The sequence below is a fragment of the Oncorhynchus kisutch genome, linkage group LG15 (genome assembly GCF_002021735.2).
Source record: "Oncorhynchus kisutch isolate 150728-3 linkage group LG15, Okis_V2, whole genome shotgun sequence".
NCBI classification, from domain to species: domain Eukaryota; kingdom Metazoa; phylum Chordata; class Actinopteri; order Salmoniformes; family Salmonidae; genus Oncorhynchus; species Oncorhynchus kisutch.
The window spans coordinates 47,303,298-47,330,700 of record NC_034188.2 but is presented as its reverse complement, the minus strand read 5'-3'; the positions used below and the strand labels follow the sequence as shown (position 1 = coordinate 47,330,700).

Here is a 27,403-nt window from a genome sequence, read left to right as displayed (position 1 = left end):
CTATTCCATAACTTCCCCCGGTGTACTCGATGACAGGAAGTGCCTATTTCTCATTTCACCAAGGATTAACTTCAACCCAATTGGCAAGACTGGCGACATCATGTGGAAGCTGTAAGGAACTGTAAACTGGGCCCTATCTATTTTCCCTTGCCATAGACAATACAGAGACTGGCAGAGGGATATTTTTTGTGTGTTTTTTGTGAACAGTTGTCCTTGGGATTTTGCCTGCTACACACATTCTGTTATAGTCACAGACATGATTTAACCAGTTTTAGAAACTTCAGAGTGTTTTCTATCCACACATACTAATCATATGCATATACTATATTCCTGGCATGAGTAGCAGGACGTTGAAATTGTGCGCGATTTTTAACAAAAAGCTGAAAACCGAAAACAAATCAGAAAGGCTAAATCTGATTTATGTATCGCTCTTTCAGATTGTAATGGGAACCCAGCTAAATTCTGGAACACTGGAAAATCGCTGAAGGGTTCAACTTCCTCTATACCACAACAAATTCATTCAGACACTAGCCTCATTACAGAAATAAATGCCATCATTGATGCATTTGATCACCATTTTATCTCTTTGTAAGAACTTCTAAGTGTATTCACAATGATATTGGGCTGGGAGTCCTGGACGCTTTGCGAGCAATAAGATATCCACAGGGGCCGACAAATTAGGTCCTGGTCTGCTTTAGTGTGCAGCGCCCATCATTTTTTGTTCAATAACCCAAATGTTTTATTTAATGTTGTTATCAGGACATTTTCAAAAAAGTATGGAAATCAGCTCTTGTGCTGCCCCTCCAGAAGGCCTTGATAGTAGTGATCTAATCGTATCATCCCATTTCAAGTCTTCCTTGTCTAGCTAAGATTCTCGAATCCTTGGTAAATGTACATTTTTCTTTTTGTTATCTGAGAAATGTATTTTTAATCTAAATCAATCAGGGTTTAGGCCTGGGCATAGCACAATTACAATAACCACTTTAGTTGTTAATGATCTTGTCAATGCTTTAGACACTAAAATGAAATGTGCTGCTTTGTTTGTGGACCTGTCAAAAGCTCTTGATACTGTTGATCATGCTATTTTATTGAACAAGTTGTCCTGCGTTCTGACGCCTGTTCTTGGTTTCATGATTATCTTTGTGACAGAACTCAGAAAATCGTGATGGATGGGGTTAAGTCTGAATTTCTTGAAGTGCATGAAGGTGTACCACAGGGGTCAATTTTGGGTCCTGTCCTCTTCACTATTTACAGTGCATTCGGAAAGTATTCAGACCCCTTGACTTTTTCCACATGTTGTTACATTACAGCCGTATTCTAAAATGGATTAAATCGTTTGTTTTTTTCTCAACAATCTAAACACAATACCCCATAATGACAAAGCAAAAACAGGTTTGTATACATTTTTGCAAATGTATAAAAAAAATGTACATGAGTACTCAAGACCTTTTACTCAGTACTTTGTTGACGCACCTTTGGCAGCGATTACAGCCGTGAGTCTTCTTGGGTATGACGCTACAAGCTTGGCACACCTGTATTTGGGGAGTTTCTCCCATTCTTCTCTGCAGATCCTCTCAAGCTCTGTCAGATTGGATGGGGAGCGTCACTGCACAGCTTTTCTCAGGTCTCTGCAGAAATGTTCGATCAGGTTCAAGTTCAAGCTCTGGCTGGGCCACTCAAGGACATTCAGAGACTCCCGAAGTCACTCCTGCGATGTCTTGGCTGTGCGCTTAGGGTCATTGTCCTGTTGGAAGGTGAACCATTGCCCCAGTCTGAGGTCCTGAACGTCCTGAGGTTTTCATCAAGGATCTCTCTGTACTTTGCTCCATTCATCTTTCCCTCAATCCTGACTAGTCTCTCAGTCCCTGTCACTGAAAAATATCCCCACAGCATGATCCTACCACCACCATGCTTCACCGTAAGGATGGTGCCAGGTTTCCTCTAGACGTCACGCTTGACATTCAAGCCTAATATTTCAATCTTGGTTTCATCAGACCTGAAAATCTTGTTTCTCATGGTCAGAGTCCTTTAGGTGCCTTTTGGCAAACTCATGTGCCTTTTACTGAGGACTGGTTTCCGTCTGGCCACTCTACCATCAAGGCCTGATTGGTGGAGTGCTGCAGAGATGGTTGTCTTTCTGGATGGTTCTTCCATCTCCAAAGAGGAACTCTTGAGCTCTGTCAGAGTGACCATTGAGTTCTTGGTCACCTCCCTGACCAAGGCCAGCTCTAGGAAGAGTCTTGGTGGTACCAAACTTCTTCCATTTTTAAGAATGATGGAGGCCAATGCTGCAGACATTTTTGTTGGTACCCTTCCCCAGATCTGTGCCGCGACACAATCCTGTCTCAGAGATATTACGGACAATTCCTTCGACCTGATGGCTTGGGTTTTGCTCAGACATGCACTGTCAACTATGGGACCTTATATAGACAGGTGTGTCCCTTTCCAAATCATGTCCAATCAATTGAATTTACCACAGGTGGATTCCAATCAAGTTGTAGAAACATCTCAAGGATGGTTAATTGAAACAGGATGCATCTGAGCTCAATTTCAAAGCTCATAGCAAAGGGTCTGAATACTTATGTAAATAATGTAAACATTCCTTTTATTTTTTATAAATAAGCAAAAATGTCTAAACCTGTTTTCGCTTCTTCATTGAATAGGATAAAAAAAAAATACATTTTAGAAAAAGGCTGTAACGTAACAAAATGTGGAAAAGGGAAGGGGTCTGAGTACTTTCCGAATGCACTGTATAGTGTTTAATGTGTATTTTATATTGTATTATACAGGTCGCATTTGGAAAAGAGACCTCTATATCTCAATATGCTTTCCCTGTCAAAATAAAGGTTAAATAAAAAATGTATGTTTTTGAAATTGCCACAACAAACATTATTTGATCAACATTAGTAGAAGGACATACTATAATGGTTATAGGATCATTTGGAGAAAAAAATCTAAATGTTATTTTATGACACTTCTAGAATGTGTTAACCAAACCTTAATGGAGAAAACATTATAGATATGTCATGGGAACATCCCTGGGAATCTCTGACAAACGTTCAGGTAATGTTGTGACTAACATTCTGGGACTCCAAGGCTAACTAGAAATTGTTTGCTGGGAAGTTAAGTACGTTTTAGAATGTAAGGACAACACTCACATCCTCATTCCGTATTCCCAATAGCTTGTAGTAGTTGCCAGGGTAACCAACAAACCTGCAAAACATAGGAGTTTGCTGAGGATGAGACATATTTTCATTGTACTGTGAGGGTCTATAACATATACAGGACCTTTCAATACATAAGGCTCATTTGTGCCTTGACGTTGTTTGATCTACTCACCGGCCTTTGAAAAAGGAAATGTAGACCGGGGAGGAGTAGAAGTTGACAAACTGGAAGATGAAGACCTTGAGAATAAACATGTCCTCATATTTGGTCTGTGTGCGGTGCATCTCTGTTGATATGACCAAACAAAACATATGAGCAAACATGGGTAATTAAAACACATATTTATCTTCCATCTGAGCGACGATTGACAAGAGCCGGACTTGCTGACTCACCCCAACGCGTTAAGACCTGGGCAAGGTAGATGTAGACCCGGGAGAGCATGAGGATCACCAGAAGGTTCAGCACGGACCCTGTGAGACTGGCTATCCGACCAGCCTGCCGAGATAGGTATTCTAAAATGGGTTAAATTGTTTTTTCCCCTAATCAATCTACACACAATACACACAGTACACAAAATAATGACGAAGCAAAAAAAGTTTTAAATATGACATTTACATATGTATTCAGACCCCTTTACTCAGTACTTTGTTGAAGTACCTTTGGCAGCGATTACAGCCTCGAGTTTTCTTGTGTATGACACAACAAGCTTGGCACAACTATTATTCTCCCTTTCTTCTCTGCAGATCCTCTCAAGCTCTGTCAGGTATCTCTCTGTACTTTTCTCCGTTCATCTTTCCCTCAATTCTGAATAGACTCCCAGTCTCTGCCGCTGAAAAACATCACCACAGCATGCTGCTGCCACCACCACAATGCTCCACCGTAGGGATGGTGCCAGGTTTCCTCCAGATGTGACGCTTGGCATTCAGGCCAAATAGTTCAATCTTGGTTTCATCAGACCAGAGAATATTGTTTCTCATGGTTTGAGAGTGTTCGGGTGCCTTTTGACAAACTCCAAGCGGGCTGTCATGTGCCTTTTACTGAGGAGTGGCTTCCGTCTCGTCACTTTACTATTAAGGCCCCAAATGGGCCCCGAGTGCTGCAGAGATGGTTGTCCTTCTGGAAGGTTCTTCAAATCAAATCAAAGTGTATTTGTCACGTGCGCTGAAGGCTCTAACCAATAGTGCGAAAAAGGTGTGTGTGTGTGTGAAGAAATAAAACAACAGTAAAAATACTTTTGAATATAAGAGTAGCAAGGCTATATACAGACACCAGTTAGTCAGGCTTATTCAGGTAGTATGTGCATGTAGGTATAGTTAAAGTGACTATGCATATATGATGAACAGAGAGTAGCAGTAGCGTAAAAAGAGTGGGTGGCGGGTGGCGGGACACAATGCAGATAGCCCGGTTAGCCAATGTGTGGGAGCACTGGTTGGTCGGGTCAATTGAGGTAGTATGTACATGAATGTATAGTTAAAGTGATTACGCACATAAGATAAACAGAGAGTAGCAGCAGCGTAAAAGAGGGGTGGGGGGGCACACTGTTTGAATCAAATATTTTTTTCTCCAGTATGTTGTCTGAGAGTGCCAATAGTCTTTAGAACTTGTATGAATCATTGTCCTGTTAATGGTAGAAAAACAGTTTCTAATTACACTAGAATGATGCAACCGTAGTGGGTTTTAGGTCTAAAAAGGGACTCACAGAGAAGATCAAGAAGGCATTGTGAGATTTGTAAATGATGATGCTCAGAATCACCCGGTAAACGATGATCGCCACCACAAACATCAGCACTACAGATACCTGTGAGAGACAAAAATGCATCAAAGCTAAAGTTAGGGCTTTTCGGGGATTCTTGATTAATGTAATTCATTAGTCATTAATTCATGTCATCATAAGTTGACTTCCTATCTCACATGTCATCAGGGATGGGCAACTCCAATCCTGGAGGGCCAGTGTGTGCAGACTTTTGTTTTAGCCCAAAACACCTTATTATACTAATCAAGTGCTTGCTAATTAGTTGCTAGTCACGTGTGCTAGTGCTGGGCTAGAACAGAAATGTGCACCCTTGTGCGACCCCCAAGGCCAGGATTAAAGAACATTGTCCTGCAGCACCATGATTATGATGACCATGCCGCCGGTCAGGGTGCGGTTGAAGCGGCGTCGCTTTGGGAAGTAAGGCTCCTCTGCACCAGTCACAGGGTTCCGCAGGGTCATGGGCGCTGTGGCAGTGAACTCTGGCCTTGGGCGCTCCTGGGTCACAAAGGGTTAAACGGGAACAACATCCCAAATCTGTCATTCCTTATTGGTTCTTAAAGCTCCATGACAGAAAATCTGAAATTGTGCATCTTAGAAATAGTTTCACATACAAACTTTACATGCCTGAACTTAGGATCGATTGGGCTTTCCAAAAATAATATAACCACTGTGATCATACTGTACCTCAGTTTCCTGAAACTCTGAACAGTCCCATCGGTGGGCCAGCACTGCACTGGTGCGCTTCCAGTATTCCAAGAAAGTGACAGCCCATAGAGCCATGAAAATACTGAAGAATACCGTTCCCCCATTGTCAAATAACAGCCCTGCCTGTGAAGAGAGGATGGCCATACAGTATGTAGTAAAAGAGCATGGGCAGTGCACAAAGTATTCAAACCTCTTGACTTTCTCCACATTTTGTTTTTACATGGTTCGATTCAATTCTCTCTTTTAAAAAAACGTTTGCCCCCCTTTTTCACGATATTCAATTGTTTTTAGTAGTTACTATCTTGTCTCACGAGGGTCGGAAGCCATGCGTCCTCTGAGACACAACCCAACCAAGCCGCACTGCTTCTTAACACAGCACGCATCCAATCCGGAAGCCAGCTGCACCAATGTGTCGGAGGAAACACTGTGCACCTTGCGACCTGGTCAGTGTGCCCGGCCCGCCACAGGATTCGCTAGTGCGCGATAAGACAAGGATATCCCTACCGGCCAAGCCCTCCCTAACCCGGATGACACTAGGCCAATTGTGCATTGCCCCATGGGCCTCCCGGTCACGGCCGGCTGCGACAGAGCCTGGGCTCGAGCCCAGAGTCTCTGGTGGCACAGCTAGCACTGCAGTGCCTTAGACCACTGCGCCACCCAGGAGGCCCACTTAATTCTCACTTTTGTCAGCAATCTACACAAAATAAAGTGGAAGAACAATTCTAACATTTATAAAAAATAAAACAGTAATATATCTTGATTCGATAAGTATTGAACCCCCTGAGTCAATACATGTTAGAATCACCTTTGGCAGGGATTACAGCTGTGAGTCTTTCTGGGTAAGTCTCTAAGAGCTTTGCACCCCTGTAGGCCCCAGTTTTACTTCAGTGCCTTATTGCAAACAGGATGCATGTTTTGGAATATTTTTTATTTTGTACAGGCTTCCTTCTTTTCACTCTGTCATTTTAGGTTAGTATTGTGTAGTTACTACAATGTTGTTGTTCCATCCTCAGTTTTCTCCTATCACAGCCATTAAACTCTGTAACTGTTTTAAAGTCACCATTGGCCTCATGGGGAAATCCCTGAGCGGTTTCATTCCTCTCCAGAAACTGAGATAGGAAGGACACCTGTATCTTTGTAGTAACTGGGTGTATTGATACATCATTCATCATAATTCATCATATCACCATGAACAAATGGATATTCAATGTCAATATACCAATAGGTGCCCTTCTTTGCAAGGCATTGGAAAACATCCCTGGTCTTTGTGGTTGAATCTGTGTTTGAAATGCACTGCTCGACTGAGGGACCTTACTGAGGATTGTATGTGTGGGGTAGTCTTTCAAAAATCATGTTAACACTATTATTGCATACCGAATGAGCCAATGGAACTGCAATTATATGACATGTTAAGCATATTTTTACTCTTGAACTTATTTAGGCTGGCCATAAAAAAGGGGTTGAATACTTATTGACTCAAGATAAGTATTCAAGACATTTCAGCTTTTAATTTGTTATTAATTTCTAAAAACATAATTCCACTTTGGCATTATGGGGTATTGTGTGTAAGCCAGTGACAAAAAGATCTCAATTTAATCCATTTTAAATTCAGGCTGTAACACAACAAAATGTAGAAAAACTCAAGGGGTGTGAATATTTTCTGAGGACACTGTACACTAGAATACATACAGTAAGTACAATCAATCATGCCATCACACAAGCATGTGAACACACACACACACACAGACACACACACACACACACACACACACACACACACACACACACACACACACACACACCTTGAAGGTGGTACAGATGCTGGATAGGTTCCAGTAGGAGCAGATTTTGCACAGAGGACACATGACAAACTCATCCTTGCTCTCACAGATCTCCCGCCTATGGGACAGAGGATAGACATTCAGAGAATGACCTTTGGTGATACAGTTGGCTACAGTGAAACCCTGTTTGAATCCACACCTGAGCAGAGTTCAACTATTAGTTCTTACACGTGTTTAGGTGTGGAAACAAACACAGAATGTTCACAGCCCCGGTGGAACCCTCAACACGGATTATGGTGGGCGAGGCTTAAGAAGAGGAGTGACATGCTTGGTTGAAGTCGTCCTCTGTCATACTCACGCTGGCACATCAGTGACCATCAGCCAGATCCCAAACAGAAAGACCAGTGTTCCGACCACAGCTGCTGGGAGCAGCCAGCCTGTGTAGAACCCTACATGGAGGTAAGAGAGAGAGATTAAGCAAAAGAAGAGTCATTTCATTATGTCTTGTGATGTATATTATTTGATGTGATGTAAGTCTTGGGATGATATTCTTGACAAGGAGCTTGTTCATTGTTGTGAAGCAAATGTGCAAATTTCTCTTTATGGGATACTTAAGCTTGCTATTATATTCTAAGAAGCAGGTTGACGTTTATTGGGATGCGTCTTGTCCTGGTGGCAGAACTGAGCGAAATCCCCCTAGATATGCAAAGTCAAAATTGGCTATATTGTAAAAATTCATGAAAACCAAAATTAGCTTTTTTGTGTTAGAGTTAGGCATTAAGGCTAGGGTTGACTACAGCATTACCCCAAAAATGGAGGAGGCAGGTGGCAGCGTGAGGAGGTAGGGAACTGGTCTGTCTGCCCAATATAAAATATCAAAACTGGCGGAGGAACAAAAATAGCATAAATAGGAATGTGTATCAGTTTAATTTGAGGACCAGGATGTTGACAGCTGTGCCATACAGATGGCAAAATATCTGGGAAGAGATTTTTCATTTACCGATACCATGGCACATGATATATAAAACGACGCAAGATGTTGAATATTTGGACATACAATCATCGCAACTCTGCCGATTCTGTGGTGAGGATTCAGAATCAATATTATTTGTTCTGGTATTGCCCTCATGTAGCTTGTTTCTGTTCTCAGGTTCAGTAATGGCTGAAAAAGCAAAACATGAATCTAAAATCGACCCTAGAAATAGCATTCTTGGGAGATCTGGAGAGACCTGTTCAGTCAAATATTAAAATGTTACTACTCTTTGTAAAAGTATTTATCTTCAACTCGCAATCTGTGGATTCTATTCGATTAGTTCGATTCAAATTCTATGCTAAACATGACAGCATAGTTTAGATATATATGGTGCGTATAAATCCAAAGTGAGTGGCCAGCAGAGATAGGTCTCAGATGGTTGAGGGGCAGCTCTCGGGGAACTGTGGGAAGATCTTGGATGGTTGGTGGCCTGGCGGTTGGGAGCTTGGGCCGGTGGCCGATAGGTTGCTGGTTCGGATCTCCATTTTGACTTGATGGGAGATCTGTTGACGTACCCATGGGCAGGGCATTTGACCCTGGTTGTTCCTGTGGGTTGCTCTGGATGGGAGTCTCTTCGATTACTGAATGTAATGTAAATGTTGAGCGGCTTCACTGCAAGTACGTTTCTATGTTTGTTTAAATGTATGTTTAAATTATTATTAAATGCATGTTTAAATCATTATTATTTTAATTAGGTTTAGAGTTAGGATTCAAATGTGATTTTATGACTTTGTGGCTGTGCCTGCTAATGACCACTCTGCAGAGCTGCCTCCAGTACATGAGTCATCCCAATAAATGCTAACCTGCTTCTAAGACGAGTACTCCTCCAAAAGCCAGACTCTCCACTTCAAGCCAACAAAACACTGCCAGTGCCAATGCTTACCTAGCCAGGCAAAGTACAGTGCTATCTTCTCTCCATAGTACTCTCGGATGTGGTCCAGAGGCTGGTAATTCTTCCAGCTGGCCCAGCGAGCCCAATACTGGTGGAGGATCTGCCTCATGCTCAAGGACTGAGAGTCCACCACCTCCCCCCCGGGCATCTCAAATGGACCCTGCAGGAATATCGTTGGACAGAGTCAGACGGTGGATAACTATTCAGGTTTTGGGCTTACGGTCATGCCCATTGTGGCTTGACATTCAGTGACATCACAACATTTATGTCCGGTTTATGAGAATATTATGACATGAATTTCAAATACAGTGTTACCGAAGGATATTCATTGGATACAATTACAAGTTACAATTTATTTTCTACAGATATAATCAAAGGACAGATTTTGGTCATCAGAGCCCCCTCAAAAACATTAGGGGCATGACTCCTCTGGTTACAGTCAAGATGAATGTTTGATTTAACATTACAGGGTAAGATTTATAAGATTAGTGAGATTTAGAGTTAGGTTTATCAGAAGATCCCTGGGTATGGGCGTACAGTAATGAAATCATACTCACATACACACACATACACACATACATACATACATAGACACACACACACACACACACACATACACACATACATACATACATACATACATACATACATACATACATACATACATACATACATACATACATACATACATACATACATACATACATACGTCAGAAGTTTACATACACCTTAGCCAAATACTTTTAAACTCAGTTTTTCACAATTCTTGACATTTAATCCTAGTAAACATTCCCTGTCTTAGGTCAGTTAGGATCAACACTTTATTTTAAGAATGTGAAATGTCAGAATAATAGCGAGAATGATTTATTTCAGCTTTTTGTTCTTTCATCACATTCCCAGTGGGTCAGAAGTTTACATACACTCAATTAGTATTTGGTAGCATTGCCTAATTTTTGTTTTCAATTGGGTCAAACGTTCTGGGTAGCCTTCCACACATTTTCCACAATAAATTGGGTGAATTTTGGCCCATTCCTCCTGACAGAGCTGGTGTAACTGACTCAAGTTTGTAGGCCTCCTTGCTCGCACACGCTTTGTCAGTTCTGCCCGCAAATGTTCCATAGGATTGAGGTCTGGGCTTTGTGATGGCCACTCCAACACCTTGACTTTGTTGTCCTTAAGCCATTTTGCCACAACTTTGGAAGTATGCTTGGGGTCATTGTCCATTTGGAAGACCCATTTGCGACCAAGCTTTAACTTCCTGACTGATGTCTTGAGATGTTGCTTCAATATATTCACATAATTTTCGACCCTCATGATGCCATCTATTTTGTGAAGTGCACCAGTCCCTCCTGCAGCAAAGCACCTCCACAACATGATGCTGCCACCTATGTGCTTCACAGTTGGGATGGTGTTCTTTGGCTTGCAAGCCTCCCCCTTTTTCCTCCTAACATAACGATGGTCATTATGGCCAAACAGTTCTATTTTTGTTTCATCAGACCAGAGGACATTTCTCCAAAAAAGTACGATCTTTGTCCCCATGTGCAATTGCAAACCGCAGTCTGCCTTTTTATCGCGGTTTTGGAGCAGTGGCTTCTCCTTGCTGAGCGGCCTTTCAGGTTATGCCGATATAGGATTAGTTTTACTGTAGCTATAGATACTTTTGTACCTGTTTCCTCCAGCATCTTCACAAGGTCATTTGCTGTTGTTCTGGGATTGATTCACACTTTTCGCACCAAAGTACATTCATCTCTAGGAGACAGAACGTGTCTCCTTCGTGAGCAGTATGACGGCTGTGTGGTCCCATGGTGTTTATACTTGCGTACTATTATTTGTACAGATGAACATGGTACCTTCAGGCATTTGGAAATTGCTCGCAAAGATGAACCAGACTTGTGGAGGTCTACAATTGTTTTTCTGAGGTCTTGGCTGATTTATTTTGATTTTCTCATGTCAAGCAAAGAGGCACTGAGTTTGAAGGTAGGCCTTGAAATGATTCCACAGGTACACCTCTAAGTTACTCAAATGATGTCAATTAGCCTATCAGAAGATTCTAAAGCCATGACATCATTTTCTCGGGTTTTCTAAGCTTTTCAAAGGCACAGTCAACTTAGTGTAAGTAAACTTCTGATCCACTGGAATTGTGATACAGATACTTAACAAGAAATTTGTGGAGTGGTTGAAAAACTAGTTTTAATGACTCCAACCTAAGTGTATGTAAACTTTCGACTTCAACTGTACATACATACATGCATGCATGCATACATACATACATACATACATTCATAACATGCATTATATATACATAACATATAGTATGTCTATGGAGGACACTAACCTCATGCAGGGGGTATGCAGCAGAGAAGGCATTCTCGCTGAGCAGCCTTTCGATTCCCACCTCTCCTCTTTTTAATGCCCCATAAGGCGTCCGTGCTAAAATCTCATACAGCTAGGTCAGACAAAGGAATGTGTTGTACTGTCAAAGTGAGGAAGTCTATTATTCTACTACTGTAGTGTCAAAAATATCAGATGTGTTTATCACATGTTCATTATGACCTCTTCGTATGGTGGTTTTACAATCACATTTCCCTGCATTAATCTACCAGACAGTCATCCAAATGGAGCCATGGTTGAGTGGTAACGCACCGGAGACCGGTGTTCTATCTCTGAGTCCACCCTTCCCACTGTTTCTTACACCTGCCATTATCCACATCTGATATGCATTATGTCTCAATAATGTGTAAAAAACACCCCAAAATATATTTTTTAAATAGGAATAATGACCTTAAATAGGGACTGTTTAAACCTAGAAGGATCTGACTAGTAAATCAGGGTAGTGTTCACTGTGCACCAAATGGAAGAAAACGGACGGAAACAGGGAGGGACTAACAATAATTGTCAAATTTCGTTTTCAATTCCAAAATGCTTTGAGACGGTTTCCGTTGCCTGCCTTAATGAACTCAACCCTGAGCTCAGATAGAGAGTTACCTGAAGAGTAGATAGATCTACATTTGTGTGACAGAATCTGCACCGCTGTGTTTCCTTGAAATACCGTATTGGTGACGCTCTTACTGCAAGATACTGATCCAATTTGAAGAATCAAGTTGAAATGGCAAACTCACTACTTGGTGTCTTTGGGTAGTCTTGAAGAACGTCTCCTTATTCTCACTGCCCAGAAACCTGTAGACACAGCCAGGTGGTCATACATAGAATGTACAGTATTTGGCATAGTTTGAAGTTAAAGATTGTATATACTTGCCTGTTGCCTAGATTCCACCTCTCTATAGCAACACCTGACACTCAAACACAACACTGTGTTTTTATTTACCATGTATTTGCAGCAGCTGCTAAGCAAATCATTTAGGATTTTAGGATTTAGGATTTTAACATACCTTTCCAGTTTGTTGGTGCGAAACTGGCAGGTGTAATAGTCCGGAGGCATGCTGGGCACGTCTTGGCTCATGAGGTTTAGGATTTTTATTTTCTCTAGCATCCTCTCTGACCAGTTGAAGTTTGGTGTGGTTACCATCTGAGGAATATGCAGCACCATGATCTACTTGTGTCTCATTTGATTAATTTTGTGAACATGTGAGATTAAGCACCCGAAAGCAGGAGTGACCAACCTTCCTCCTGGAGAGCTACTGGGTATAAAGGATATTCGTAGTTCTCCAGAATAAGGGTTGAATAGTGAATTGAAATTCAGCTAATGAACTCAACATTTCTATGTGCATTTTTTCAATTGATTCATTTAATTTCAATTCACTTTGTGAATTGACTAAATTGAAAGCTGAATTGACCCTAATACCAAAGGTCTACATCTCTTGACATGTGACAGGAGAGTAGAAACATAAGAACTGAGTCAACTGACTAACTGACCTGCAGAGGGACCCGGAGACTGATCTCCTCAGCGTAGTAGCAAAGGACACTCCAGGGGGCGCTCAGGAGCACATAGGAGATTTTCTTCTTAGCTTGAAGAACTTCCCGCTAGCGGAGAGGCAAACAGGAAAACAGAAATCACTGACTATGCATGTTTATAAATTGGATACAGCAATGATTTATTTCCACTGATGCTGGACAATAAAACTATTATAATGTAATAAAAAATAAAACGTTTTTTTTACATTGTTGGCATATTAAAATGATATGGTATTATACACCAATATTATATGTTGTAGCTTGTTGATTCAAGCACCCAGTAGAAAGGGCTAAGTAAATGACTTGGAAGACAAGCTCTATGGAAGCTGTGTAAATATTGATAATGTCTTTCTCTTTCCAGGTGAATCCTGGAGTGTGCAGCTCACATAGGAACCATGACTGGTATGGGAGCAGTTGTTTATCATGGGTGATGTGTCATTTATTGATGCAGGTGTTTTTCCAGACTACATGACCTGATCAGGAATAACTCTGGGCCCTGGTTATAGGCTATAACTAGAGCTCAGAGTTTTTCCTAGTCTGGGCACAAAACTCAGGGCTCTAGTAAATGTAAACGACCCTGTCCCTTAGTCCTCACTCACCATCTCCTGGTCGATGCCGGCTGCTTGAAGTCTGGACAGGAAGTCTTCCCTCCACTTCCTGTGTGAGTCTTGGATGGCGTGACTTGACTTGTCTTTCTCTAATGTGCCATCCTTCAACACAGCTAAACTCTCCTCCCAAACTAACACAAAGTCTGTGGGACCCAGGTGTGGTATTAACATGTGCAGATATATCAAATGTTTTTGTAATTACCAATAAGGCTTAGGCTCTGCTCAGCAAACTTATATTCCATGGGCTCTGCTCAGCATCTTTCTCTGAAACACCATCCTTCAACACAACCAAATTCTCCTTCTAAATTAAACACAAATTCTGTGGGACCCAGGTATATACTTCATATAAACATGTGCATACTGTACATATACCCCTTCATGCAGTGTACAATTAGCATTGTAATTACCAATAGGGCTTAGGCTCAGCTCAGCAAACATTCAATCCATTTGTTGAAAGATTTCAAGCAAGTATATTAATATTTTCACACAAAAATATGCACATTCTACACAGTGGTGTGTTTACATCAAGCTGGCTTGTTGCGAATGCAAAGCTGTTCATAATGACGTAGTGCACATGAAAAGCACTTTGTTGTATGAATTTTCATTTACAGAATGAAAAACAGAAGATCTATGTGTTTCCATCCCATATTTAACTCTGTTGATAGTTTTGCCACAAAAAGTGTTGCAACAAACAGTAAATGTGGCCATTATGCTCTTTGCACATGTGCTCTAGCCAACAGCTCGCAGATACAGTCTAGAGGGTACATGATGATGTTATGGATAGGAGCGAGGTCATTTTTATTTGTCTATAAAAACGGCAGCCACGCACTGATCATCATCTCACCAGAATACAATATTTACAGGAAATTAGCATCAAGCTCATCACTGTGCACTCTCACCACCATGTGAAGTTCTAAATAAATTTTAGCCGAATAAAACTGCATGCTTTTTCAAGTCTCAGTGGGCGTAGTGAGCACACAACATATTGTTATTCTGTCAACAACTGCATACAGTTGATGGTTATTCCATCAACATTTGTACCAAAACATTGTTTACACTGCCATTTGTCACGTGATATAAAAAAATACTACAGTCACATGACTCAGGTGACAAATAACAGTCAGATGATACCAGCTGGTAGCATATTATTTGTATAATTGCCACCTGTAATAGTCTGTTGTATAGTGTCACACCCTGATCTGTTTCACCTGTCTTTGTGCTTGTCTCTACCCCCTTCCAGGTGTCGCCAATCTTCCCCATTATCCCCAGTGTATTTATACCTGTGTTCTCGGTTTGTCTGTTGCCAGTTCGTTTTGTTTTGTGAAACCTACCAGTGGTTTCCCTTTGCGCCTGTCAGTACTTGGTTTCCTGGGTTTTGACCATTCCTACACTGATCCTGCCTGCCGTTCTGTACCTTGCCACACCACACTGGATTATTGACCCTTGCCTGTCGTTCTGTACCTTGACACAACACACTGGATTATTGAACCTTGCCTGCCGTTCTGTACCTTGCCACACCACACTGGATTATTGACCCTTGCCTGTCGTTCTGTACCTTGACACAACACACTGGATTATTGAACCTTGCCTGCCGTTCTGTACCTTGCCACACCACACTGGATTATTGACCCTTGCCTGCCGTTCTGTACCTTGCCACACCACACTGGATTATTGACCCTTGCCTGCCGTTCTGTACCTTTTGCACCCTATCTGGATTAGGGACCTCTGCCGTCCCCTGTACTAGTAATAAACTTTTGTTACTTCGACACTGTCTGCATCTGGGTCTTAGCTGAAATGTGATAGTATAGTGCAAATATGTGTTCTGTCATTTGTTGAGTTGTCACAGCAAGTCAACAACGATTTAAGTAAACACAAGGATCTCTAAAAAAGGAACGTGTGATTAATCTCTTCTGTCCAATGGTGTAAAGTACTTAATAAAAAATAATTTAAAGTACTACTTAAGGAGTTTTTGGGGGTATCTGTACTTTATTATTGATATTTTCGACAATATTTACTTTTACTCCACTTCACTCCTAAAGAAAATATGTACTTTTTACTCCCATACATTTCCCCTGACACCTACTCTTTAGATTTAGAATGCAGTACAGAAAAATGGTTCCATTCACACACCTATCAATATAACAAGTTGTAATTCTTACTTCTTCTGAAAACTGCAAATACTGCATTTGTAAATGATTTGTTTTTAACATGTGCTGTCTGGTTTGCTTAATATATGGGCATTTGATGTACAGAATTTACTTCTACTCAAGTATGACAATTGAGTACTTTTTCCACCCCTGTATTTATGTAAATGCAAAACCAGATATTTTTTTCCTTTTACTCAAGTAGTATTTTGCTGGGTAACTTTTACATGAGTCATTTTCTATTATGGTATCTTTTTCTTTTACTCAAGTATGACAATTTAGTACTTTTTACACCACTGCTTCTGTCCCTGAACATCATGATTTAAACTTATACTCTCTAACCTTGTGGCCCTCTGGCCCATGGACTAACTAGTGGGGAAATGCAAAACTGACCTAAGATCAGCGTCTAGAGTGCCAACTTCACCCTAAACCCAGTGAGGACAAAGGAAAGAACACCAGGAATGGAAGAAATGTACCTTGCGGGCAAACTTTCGCACATAATGTAATTGATTGCTTTTATAAGTTAAAACTGGTTAAGAAGACGTCACCAGATTACAATCAACTGGTCTCTGCAAAGACAAATAAACATATATTGTTCGTGACAAGGACTATACGTTATTATCAGGTCAGATTAAAGATTACAACCAGATAAAGACGTTAAGAAAACGTCCTTACACAAGTTGTGTACAACCTGACCATTGCAACTAGTTTTTCCCAATAGTTTTTTTTAGCCATCCTTACGTCATTCCATTCCATCAGTATACTCACCAATGCGAGTGATGCCGTCGCTGAACACATTTTTGTCCCCAGAGCTGACCTGAGACATCTGTGAACATGAATAGTTGATCCATTATCAATGTACCCACTTAAGATTGTTCCTAACCAACATCCACTCTCCCCTTAGTTATAGTGTTGTTGCGGTTGGACTAATGCTCTCTGACTTCCTGTCTTTGTAATCAGAGTCACTGATTAACGTCCCAACACCATAACAGGAGACTAGCCTGGGTGGGTGTTGACATGACATAATGTTTTCTACTCACGCACGCACGCACACACACACACGCACGCACGCACGCACGCACGCACACACACACACACACACACACACACACACACACACACACACACACACACACACACACACACACACACACACACACACACACACACACACACACACACACACACACACACACACACACACACAGTCCATAACTATGAGTGTTTAAATATGATCAAACAATATTTTTTCATGATTACCCCAGTATCCATGCTCCCGTAGTTGTGGTCTGCAGTGTTAGTCATGGCGATGAGAGTGGTGATGTCCTCTCGCTCCTCTCCCCTCCTCATCATGGTCTCTCAGTAGGCTGCCTGGAGCACATAAAGTCCCTCATGTTCCATTGGTGTGAACAAGCTCCCAGAGCAAGCAAGATACAAGGGGATTCAGCACAGTATGCCCTCTCATCAAAACACACAACATGAAACTCATACAGCAAAACAGCCACGTCCTAATTGTACTCATCACTGTATGTCCAATTTAAATGACTTTACATCCCAAGTTATTGTATGTCTGCAAGTAACACGATTATGCCTGATTATGCCACCATTAGCTGCATAAGTGTACAGTCGCAGAGGAAATCACCTCAGTAGCTAGACAGTGACCTTTTGAAGGTATACAGCTCAAACATCTCAGTCATGGGGCTGTGTCCCTAATGACACACTATCCCCTATATAGTGCATTACTGTGCACTATATATGGACCAGGGTGCTATTTGATACAAAGTGATGTTTTCATATTAACTCAATTGCGGCCATTAAGAGTAGCAAATTAAGTTGGAGTCCAGAGAACACATTACCTGGAGCTAACTCTACAAATAGCACTGCTGGGTGATTTGAAAGTAGTCAATCGATCAATAATATAGTCAATTGGAAGTAGTCAATCGATCAATAATATAGTCAATTGATCAATAATATAATAATACTTAATAATAATCATTTACAATCTGTAGAAATTATGAGATTAGATAGGTTCAGAATTTTTGTGAAATGTCACAGCACAATTGAAAAACATATGGCAAATAGAAAAACCTGGATGGGTTTAAGAGAAAACTCAACAATAAAAGAAACTTCTATTTTTCATGACCCTCTCTTCCAAAGATAATTCGTAGAAATCCAAATAACTTCACAGATCTTCATTTTAAAGGGTTTAAACATTGTTTCCCATGCTTGTTCAATGAACCATAAACAATTACTGAACATGCACCTGTGGAACGGTCATTAATTAAGACACTAACAGGCTACAGACGGTAGGCAATTAAGGTCACAGTTATGAAAACTTAGGACACTAAAGAGGCCTTTGTACTGACTCTGAAAAACACCAAAAGAAAGATGCCCATCTGCGTGAACGTGCCATAGGCATGCTGCAAGGAAACATGAGGACTGCAGATGTGGCCAGGGCAATAAATTGCAATGCCCGTACTGTGAGACCCCTAAGACAGCGATACAAGGAGCCAGGATGGACAGCTGATCGTCCTCGTAGTGGCAGACCACGTGTAACACCTGCACAGGATCGGTACATACGAACATCACACCTGAGGGACTGACCAGGAATAACCCTGCTTAGCTTCAGAAGCAAGCCAGCAGTGGTATGCAGGGCAGTATGCAGCTTGCTTAGGCTTCTACGTTCAGTATAAACATATTATACACATTTTGCAGACACAATCTATTTTACAATAGTTATATTTTGTTTGTTTTCAGTCCTTCCTCTATTTCTGATGTCCATCCAGTTAGATTTATATTTGTAACTGTGCTATTTCACAGAATTTCGGAACCTATATACATTCTACAGACCCCGTATGTTTTACATTGGTTATCTTGTTATTAGTCTCACCCTTCAGCTCCATTCAACCCCTCCCATCTCTCAACACCATCCATTTTGGATTTGCCATATATTTTTCAACTGTGCTGTGATGCTTGACAAAAGTACTGAACCTTTCTATTCGCATAGCTTCTACAGATTGTAAATTTAAAAAAAATGTTTTTGCTAAATAATAATAATTATTGATTATATTATTATTGATTGACTATGGCTTTTCAAATCACCCAGTATTACTATCTGCAGCGTTAGTTCTAGGCAAATGACGCAATTCTTCAGCCATTCCTGGACCTGTGAACAAAAACGAGCTTACATGTGGACAATACCAAAATAAATTGTTCATACCAAAAAAATGATCTAATGACTCTGCATAACTCCACCAGTCCTATTTATGATATCATTCACAAAAATGATACCTTTTTTAAAAACTTTCTTCGAATTTTTTATTTTTTTAATCAATTAGTATATATGAGTTTAAACACAATATTTGTTGTATTATTTGTTTTTTCTTTTCAGGTGGATTAAACTGAAATTGCTACCAACTTTCTAAGGCTTGTTTAAAAAATAACGATATTTTGGAGATTATTTCCTTTTCAAACAACCGAAAGTGAGCAGGTGTAATCTGAATAACGGGAAAAAAGGCCATTCTTGAACATAGGATGAGACATTCCTACCAATTTACTAGAGAACAAGTTTGGATTTAAGTGTGACTGATGCCTTTAGTGAGAGATCTAATGCTTTAATATTTAATAATTTCTGCCCTCCGAATTCATATTTGTTATATACATAGGCCCTTTTAATTTAGTCTGGCTTGCCATTCCAAATAAATTTGAATCTTTTTTGTTCATATAATTTAAAAAGCAAGTCACTAGGTGTAGGCAAAACCATAAGCAAATAGGTCAAATGTGATATAACTAAAGAGTTAATCAGAGTGATTTTTCCACAAATAGTCAGGTATTTTCCTTTCCATGGTAGCAAGATCTTATTTATTTTTGCTAACTCTCTATAAAAGTGCATTGGAGTGAGATAATTTCTTTCTTTTGGAATTTGTATACCGAGTATGACCACATCTCCATCAGACCATTTAATTGGTAAACTACACGGTAATGTAAAATTTGCATTTTTTAGTAATCCAATACTTAATATAGTACACTTATCATAATTTAGTTTTATTCCAGAGAGGATAGCAAAAGTATCTAGATCCTCTATGAGGCTGTGGAGAGATTCTAGTTGTGGTTTTAAAAGAAAACATGAATCATCATCGTACAATGACTCCTTAGTTTTTAAACCACGGATTTCTAATCCCTTAATACTATTGTTTGATCTAATTATAACAGCTAACATTTTGATGACAATAATAAATAGATATGCCGACAGTGGACAACCTTGTTTTACCCCTCTAGATAGTTTAAAACTTTCTGAGATGTTGCCATTATTTATTATTTTACAGCTAGGGTTACTATACATAACTTTAACCCATTTTATAAGAGATTCCCCAAAATCCAAATATTCCAGGCATTTCCTGACATAAATTAGATACAGTATATCATTTATTTAAAAAATGTAGTTCCCCATGATAGGACAATAAAAAATTAAATGTATAATTTATTTTAAAACACTCTTCCACCATGATAGGACAATAAATAAATAAGACGTATAATTCATTATAAAAAGTATATCCATTATCTGAACAACATTGAGAACTCTCTCACACCCCCGCTCACAGCAATACATTGGTTCTGGGATATGAAACCATTTCCTTTCTCACTCAACGCCACACTTTCCCAAACATCAAAAAACACACACCACACCATCCACACATACTGTGCCTTCTGTTTATTGAGTTTTTATCTTCACCATGTTGAATTAGTGCTTTTGTGTTCCAATTAGTTAGATTTGAAGATATATAGAAAAGCTATCTTTTTATTGTATTATTACAATCCGTAACCGGGCTAGAATTGTGTTTCATTATTTTCCTCGTCTATAAGAACTTTGTAATTTTTTAAATAGCCATGGAGTAGTCTTTGTGTCTCTGAACAACTGGTTACCAATATATAGTTTATCGACAACGAGAGCTACTCGTTTCCCTTTTAATAAATGTTTTAAATGTTTTAAATTGGATACAGAACTTTACGCCGTTCTGCAATTTCCTTTGGGAACTGGTCATTCATGCCAATTTTGGTCCCAGCAAGTCTTTTACCCAGGCTTTTAACAATTATTTTATCTTTAAATTAAGCAAATTTGGCAACGATTGGGCATTCATACCTCTGCCCTCTCGGCCCGAAGCGGTGTACACGTTAGAATTGGATTTTGACGATAGCTTCGCGTGTACTCTGAAGCGCTGTAAGGAGGAACTCTCTAACTACAGATTCAGGAACTTCTCCTTCTTTCTCTTGGATACCTGTAATTACCAGATTCTCTCTCATGGATCTAGTCTGTATGTCAAGTAAGGCTTCTCTCAGAACGGTGTTCTCCTTTTTTTTCTCGATTTCAATCTTACTGTCCTTTTAAGCTTGTGTTTCCTTCTCCAATGTCGCAGCTTTTTCATCACTCATCTTGAGGCTTGCCTTCAACTCTTTTATATCCTTACTGACTAATTCAAGTATACCCAGTTTGTCATTTATTGATTTTAACAGATCGGTTTCGACCTTTACCATTCCCGGTGGTGAAAATATTAAATTGTCTGTGTCTGTAGAAGAGTCACGTTTTCGTTTTGAAATCGGTTCCCCTGTCTTACTCTCTGTCATGTTTGGGTGTTGCTTGTTTTCGTAATATTTGTCGATAAATTTCTCTAGTCTTAAGATTAGTTTTGTGTTATTATCCAAATTGAAGGTTATCACCCACCAGATTGTGTAGTGCTAATATTTAGTCTAACTTGTCGATATTGACTATTACGTTTTCATCTTGAGGTGATCTACATAACTACTTTCAGTCCGCCATTACCTGTCTCAGTCCCGCCCCTACCGGTCTCAGTCCCGCCGCTACCTGTCTCAGTCCCGCCTTTGTCCCCCTTTTGTTCAGGGACACATTATTCAATTTCTGTTAGTCACATGTCTGTGGAACTTGTTCAGTGTATGTCTCAGTTGTTGAATCTTGTTATGTTCATACAAATATTTACACATGTTAAGTTTGCTGAAAATAAACGCAGTTGACAGTGAGTTTTTTTGCTGAGTTTAGATGGGAGGGGTTGAGTCTAGCTGAAGGGTGGGACTAAAAATAACAATATAATTAATGAAAAATAGACTGGGTCCGTAAAATGTATATAGGTTCAGAACTTTTGTGAAAACAGCACAGTTAAAAATACGTGGCAAAAACAAAACTGAATGGTCTTCAGAGATAGATTGGATAGGTTGAGGGTAGCTGAAGGATGGGATTAAAAACCAAAAAATATATTATGTATTTTACAATAGTTGTGTCCGTAAAATGTATTTAGTATGTATAACCTGGAAGTAGAAGTCGAAGTGTTGTTGTCCATCATTTACTCCAATTAGGGGAGGGGTGGTAGGGTTATGGTAACATAATAAAGAAAAATATATTTGTAAAAATGTATATACAGTACTTCACCAACACTTTTTTGGTTACTACATGCTTCCATATGTTTTATTTCATAGTTTTGATGTCTTCACTATTATTCTACAATGTAGAAAATAGTACAAATAAAGAAAAACACTTGAATTAGTAGATGTGTCCAAACTGACTGGTAGTGTATATTTACAAAAAAATATATGGGAGATTGGAAATTATAATGGAAGCTACAATCTGCAATATTAAAGCTGATCTACACCTAAAATTAACAAAAAACAGTTAACTATCCTGTAGAGGGAATATGATGCAATTATAATATATTGTAAGACCTGTCTTAAGCATGTATCACCCTAAGCATCTCATAATGAACCTGACTAAATACTTTCTCGCTCTTTCCAGGATATGCTCTCAACATGAACTATTATTAATTTACACTTCCCTTCTCTTATTTCTCTCTTTTCGAGCTCACCTGTGTTCCTCCAGTTTCACCGTTATGGCGCACACCCAGGTTAGAGCCTTCACTTAATCCCAATCACAACGTTACAGGTGAGGAGTCCCTCCTCAGTCCAGATATTATAGATGGGAAGGAAGGATATCCTCAGAAGTCCTACTCTGTTCGTGGTCTTCCCAGCCTATAAGGCTTGATCCGTGTGGTGTCTCTCCAACAGCAACTAATGTTCTGTACTCCTTTACTGTTGTAGTTGTTATTAACTTCCCTAACTGTCGCTACTGCCAGATGCACTGCAGGATAAGGCACTCAGACATACACATCCGGGCAGGACAGATAAGAGACGAGGGAAGGAGGGAGGGAATAAAAGTTAGCAAGGAAGGGAGTAAGAGAGAGAGAGCGGGAAGGAGGAGAGGCTTTGTTTGCTGTGAAGGTGGAGCTCCTTTCACCTAATTTCACCCTTACAACCCTTGAGACATATGTGCAGACACACAAACACACCAGATGTACACACTGACGCAAGCACGCAATAGTTTATCTTTTCAAAATCGTTCATTTTTTATTGGGAAATACATACATTTACATTGGTCAAGTTGATCGACCTTGTCTTCACAGTCAAAATATGAGTTTTACAGGCTTAATATAACTTCTGATGTATATACTTAAAAGATTATTTAGACTGTTATTCTACATGAACAAATGAGAACTTCCAGAAATACTGTTGGTGTGTGGCAATGGAAAAAATTATAACTGGAATTAGAATTTCAGTTTACTTCCTGAATTTACTGAAATAAAATGCAATTGACCCCTATGCTGATGGCTAGGCATGATTCTTAAATTTCACATCCAAACTACATCACTCTACTGCACTCTAGTGGTGTAGGCTCCTCATTTGTATTTTCCCAATCTAGACATGAGGGCTGCTACTGATGAAGGAGAAGTTGTAAAATATATTGGCTCTGCTGACTGACCAGATTCGGGCCAAGACCATATCCATTCAGTTAATCCAGGACATAAAATATAATGCCTTACTATTTCTTATAAGCATGTATGAGCTTTTATGAAGTGCTACTGACATATCTTAACATAACCTCTTTCCCATGCTCTAACAGTATAATGAATACGATGTTTTCAGTCGGTATGCTGTAGTGAATGAGCTAGGGTAAGATACTTTTATACTTATGTTAAACAATCACGGAGACATAAGAGAATTACCACTTTTATAATATAATCAGTGCATTTGGAAAGTATTCAGACCCCTTCCATTTTCCCACATTTTATTATGTTACAACCTTATTCGAAAATGGATTAAATATTAAAAATGTTCCTCAATCTACACACAATACGCCATAATGACAAAGCAAAAACAGGTTTATTTACATAAGTATTCAGACCCTTTGCTATGACACTCGAAATTGAGCTCAGGTGCATCCTGTTTTTTAATATTTTTATTTCACCTTTATTTTACCAGGGAGGCCACTTGAGAACAAGTTCTCATTTACAACTGCGACCTGGCCAAGATAAAGCATAGCAGTGTGACAAATAACAACAACACAGAGTTACACATTGGATAAACAAAAGTACATTCAATAACACAATAGAAAAATCTATATACAGTGTGTGCAAATTTAGTAAGGAGGTAAGGCAATAAATAGGCCATAGTAGCGAAGTAATTCCAATGTAGCAAATTAACACTGGAGTGATAGATGTGCAGATGATGATGTGCAAGTAGAAATACTGGTGTGCAAAAGAGCAAAAAAGTAAATAAAAACAATATGGGAATGAGGTATATTTATGAGGCTATTTACAGATGGGCCAAGTACAGCTGCAGCGACCGGTAAGCTGCTAAGTTAGCTGATGCTTAAAGATGGTGAGGAATATGTGAGTCTCCAACTTCAGCAATTTTTGTAATTTGCTCCAATCACAAAGCAGAAAACTGGAAGGCGGCCAAAGGTGGTGTTGGCTTTGGGGATGACCAGTGAGATATACCTGCTGGACCGCTGACCACTGACGCAATGTTGACGTTCAGGCTCATTTTTCTAAATAAAAGCCTGAAACTATGTATTGTGACACTAGACACATTAGGGAAGCCATAGAAAAAGGAATCTGGTTGATATCTTATTCACTGCTCAATAGGGACGCATAGGAACGCAGAGCCTTCTAAATAAGAGTCCCTTCCTGTTTGGATTTTTGTCAGGCTTTCGCCTGCAACATCAGTTCTGTTATACTTACAGACAATATCTTTACAGTTTTGGAAACTTTAGAGTGTTTTCTATCCTAAGCTGTCAATTATATGCATATTCTAGCATCTTGTCCTGACAAAATATCCTGTTTACTACGGGAAGGTTATTTTTCCAAAAATGAAAAGTCACAAAAAAACTCAAAGAGCGTTAACGCAATCTTGTTTTTGGGCTAAAAGTACATTTGGCCAAACCTGTGCTCACCGAGTTTCATCTTCGAAGTCTTTTCCATTTACGAGAAATGGCCATGTCCGTTTGGTGACGTTTGACCATTTGCAATATACAGCAATATACATTATTTTTTATAATGCAGAACCCTAATGTCCGAGAGACTTTATTTGATGACTTCCCAGAAGACCGGGCCCTGGGGAACGACCTGAAGCCGTCGGCCTAGTTTAATAGCACCTGCGGACATCTAGTAAGGGACCGTACATTTGCAATATGGAGATCCTCATCAACCATACGGGAAATGCCACTCGCATTCCTTATGTAGGTTATATCTGGCAAGGAAGGAACATTCCTATTTTCTCCAGTAGACTCACCCTGATCACTTAGATTGACTAAAGCTTGGAAATGGTTATGTAGTGGCACTGCCATGGTAGAGGTGCACAATAGGATCACTGGCTGGGAATCCTATCTAAAAGAAGGGATCATATAACAATTAAACCCCCCAAAATATATAATTGGAGCGAATCAACAAAGAATCATGCAAAAGGCAAAAAAACGAAACAATAAGAAATAAGCCCTGTTTTAGAAAAAAAAATAGAAAAAAAACACTGTAAAAGGGATAATGGGGAATGGAGGTCAACACTCAAAACTCATTTTCTCCTACAAAAGTAATTTTCTGTTGCCATCTGGTGGTTGTTCCAGGGCTGGCAATTAAGCCTCATGCAGGCTTCAGGGCCTTCCAAAAAGCTGTATACAAAAAACAATCCATATTGAAATTCTCACTGTAGATTCAGTTGATACTCCATAAAAATGGTCCTTAGAAAAAGAACTCCACACTAGGGTGAGAAAAACACTACACTCGAAGGTGATCACTCCTTTATAATTCAATTCTGATGGTTGTTCAGCTTCAAGTCACTCCAAACTTTAAAATCTTCATGTGTACACACAGTGGTTTTGGGGTGGAATAAATGGGAGTTTTCACCAAACCCAGAGAATAGATATTTCATGCAGACATATTTGGTATTTCATACCATTTCAAATTAATGCCCAAAGGTTAATGTGCTTGGCTTTGTTTGTAGGAAAAAATGTGTTCTTTTGGAATAATGAGGAATCCAGTTCTTTTTCTCAAAATCCCAATCCTTGTCTTTTACGTGTAAAAAGATAAAAGCGTGGGAAGTTAAAATGTTAGAAAAAATCCTGCCGTTCCGCACAATTCATGCTTCTTCAGAGGAAATAGAGGGAAGATGAGGGAAGGCCAGCCCATATAGTATGAGAACAGGTGAGGGGAGGGGTCAAGCTGCTACACCTGACCTTCCATTGGTGGAGTGTTATGTCCATCCTATGTACCCCAATTCATCTGTCCTTAATTGTGTAGATTTCCCATTGTTTTTTCACCTTCTTTGTATAAAACAATCTAACGTAGGAAAACTTGGGTTATTTGTGTGACATTTGGCCACTCTATAAGAAGACCTCCAAAGAAAATTCAAAGTAAAGAAATAAGTAAGAGGCAAACAGTGCCAAAACATAAACACAAAGAAATGGTATAAGGAAACAACTTTAATAAAACAAAATTAATTAACATATTTACAAGGTTCCAGTTATATAATATAGAAGTACTCTCGATATATGTGATTCAGGTTCTCTAAATAAAAGTATCTAAATAGAAGCAGGAGAACAGGGCTCTGGCAGGTCAGGGGAAAATTGACCTCAAAGAGGACAACATACACCGGCGCATGTTCTCTAATTCTATTGCTCCTAGGGATACATCTTTATGAAAGTTGTTATATGAGAAGTGAGGAGACATTCCCAATGAAGGGGGTTAAGGTTAGGGCCAGAATAAAAGGTGAAGTTAAGGTTAGGGCAAGGATCAAGGGCATGCCTTAATAAACTGTAAGAGCTAGGGTTAAGTTTAAAAAAGGGTTAGGGTTAAAGTTACGGTTAGGGTTAGGTGGGGATATGGGATGGGTTGGGTTAGATGGGAGTGGGGATTAGGGTTGGGTTTGAAATTACGGTTAGGGTTAGGATAGAGTTCGGATAGGTGTTAGGGTTGGGGTTAGGATAGGGTTGGGGATTGGGGTTAGGATTGAGGGTAATTTTTTATTTTTTTTTATTTTTTATTTCACCTTTATTTAACCAGGTAGGCTAGTTGAGAAC

The 27,403-nt window shown here is 39.7% G+C and overlaps 1 protein-coding gene across 2 annotated transcripts in view; it reads right to left on the bottom strand.

The window, feature by feature from the left end:
• The window catches only part of ano7 (anoctamin 7), a 42,943-nt gene extending 19,794 nt beyond the window's left edge, over nt 1-23,149 (bottom strand). The window contains exons 1-17 of one of the 2 annotated variants that reach the window (XM_031790381.1): nt 22,863-23,149; nt 17,254-17,364; nt 16,762-16,819; nt 13,841-13,992; nt 13,203-13,310; nt 12,719-12,855; nt 12,449-12,506; nt 11,665-11,775; nt 9,321-9,489; nt 7,763-7,853; nt 7,426-7,522; nt 5,603-5,746; nt 5,276-5,413; nt 4,865-4,963; nt 3,558-3,660; nt 3,340-3,451; nt 3,159-3,213 (exon numbers count right to left, since the gene is read on the bottom strand). In XM_031790381.1, coding sequence (XP_031646241.1) covers nt 3,159-3,213; nt 3,340-3,451; nt 3,558-3,660; nt 4,865-4,963; nt 5,276-5,413; nt 5,603-5,746; nt 7,426-7,522; nt 7,763-7,853; nt 9,321-9,489; nt 11,665-11,775; nt 12,449-12,506; nt 12,719-12,855; nt 13,203-13,310; nt 13,841-13,992; nt 16,762-16,819; nt 17,254-17,346 — 1,725 coding nt within the window. In that variant the 5' untranslated portion in view covers nt 17,347-17,364; nt 22,863-23,149. The remainder of the gene's footprint in view (nt 1-3,158; nt 3,214-3,339; nt 3,452-3,557; nt 3,661-4,864; nt 4,964-5,275; nt 5,414-5,602; nt 5,747-7,425; nt 7,523-7,762; nt 7,854-9,320; nt 9,490-11,664; nt 11,776-12,448; nt 12,507-12,718; nt 12,856-13,202; nt 13,311-13,840; nt 13,993-16,761; nt 16,820-17,253; nt 17,365-22,862) is intronic. The other variant, XM_020502657.2, reaches the window with a different exon arrangement.
• Nucleotides 23,150-27,403: the final 4,254 nt, after the last annotated feature.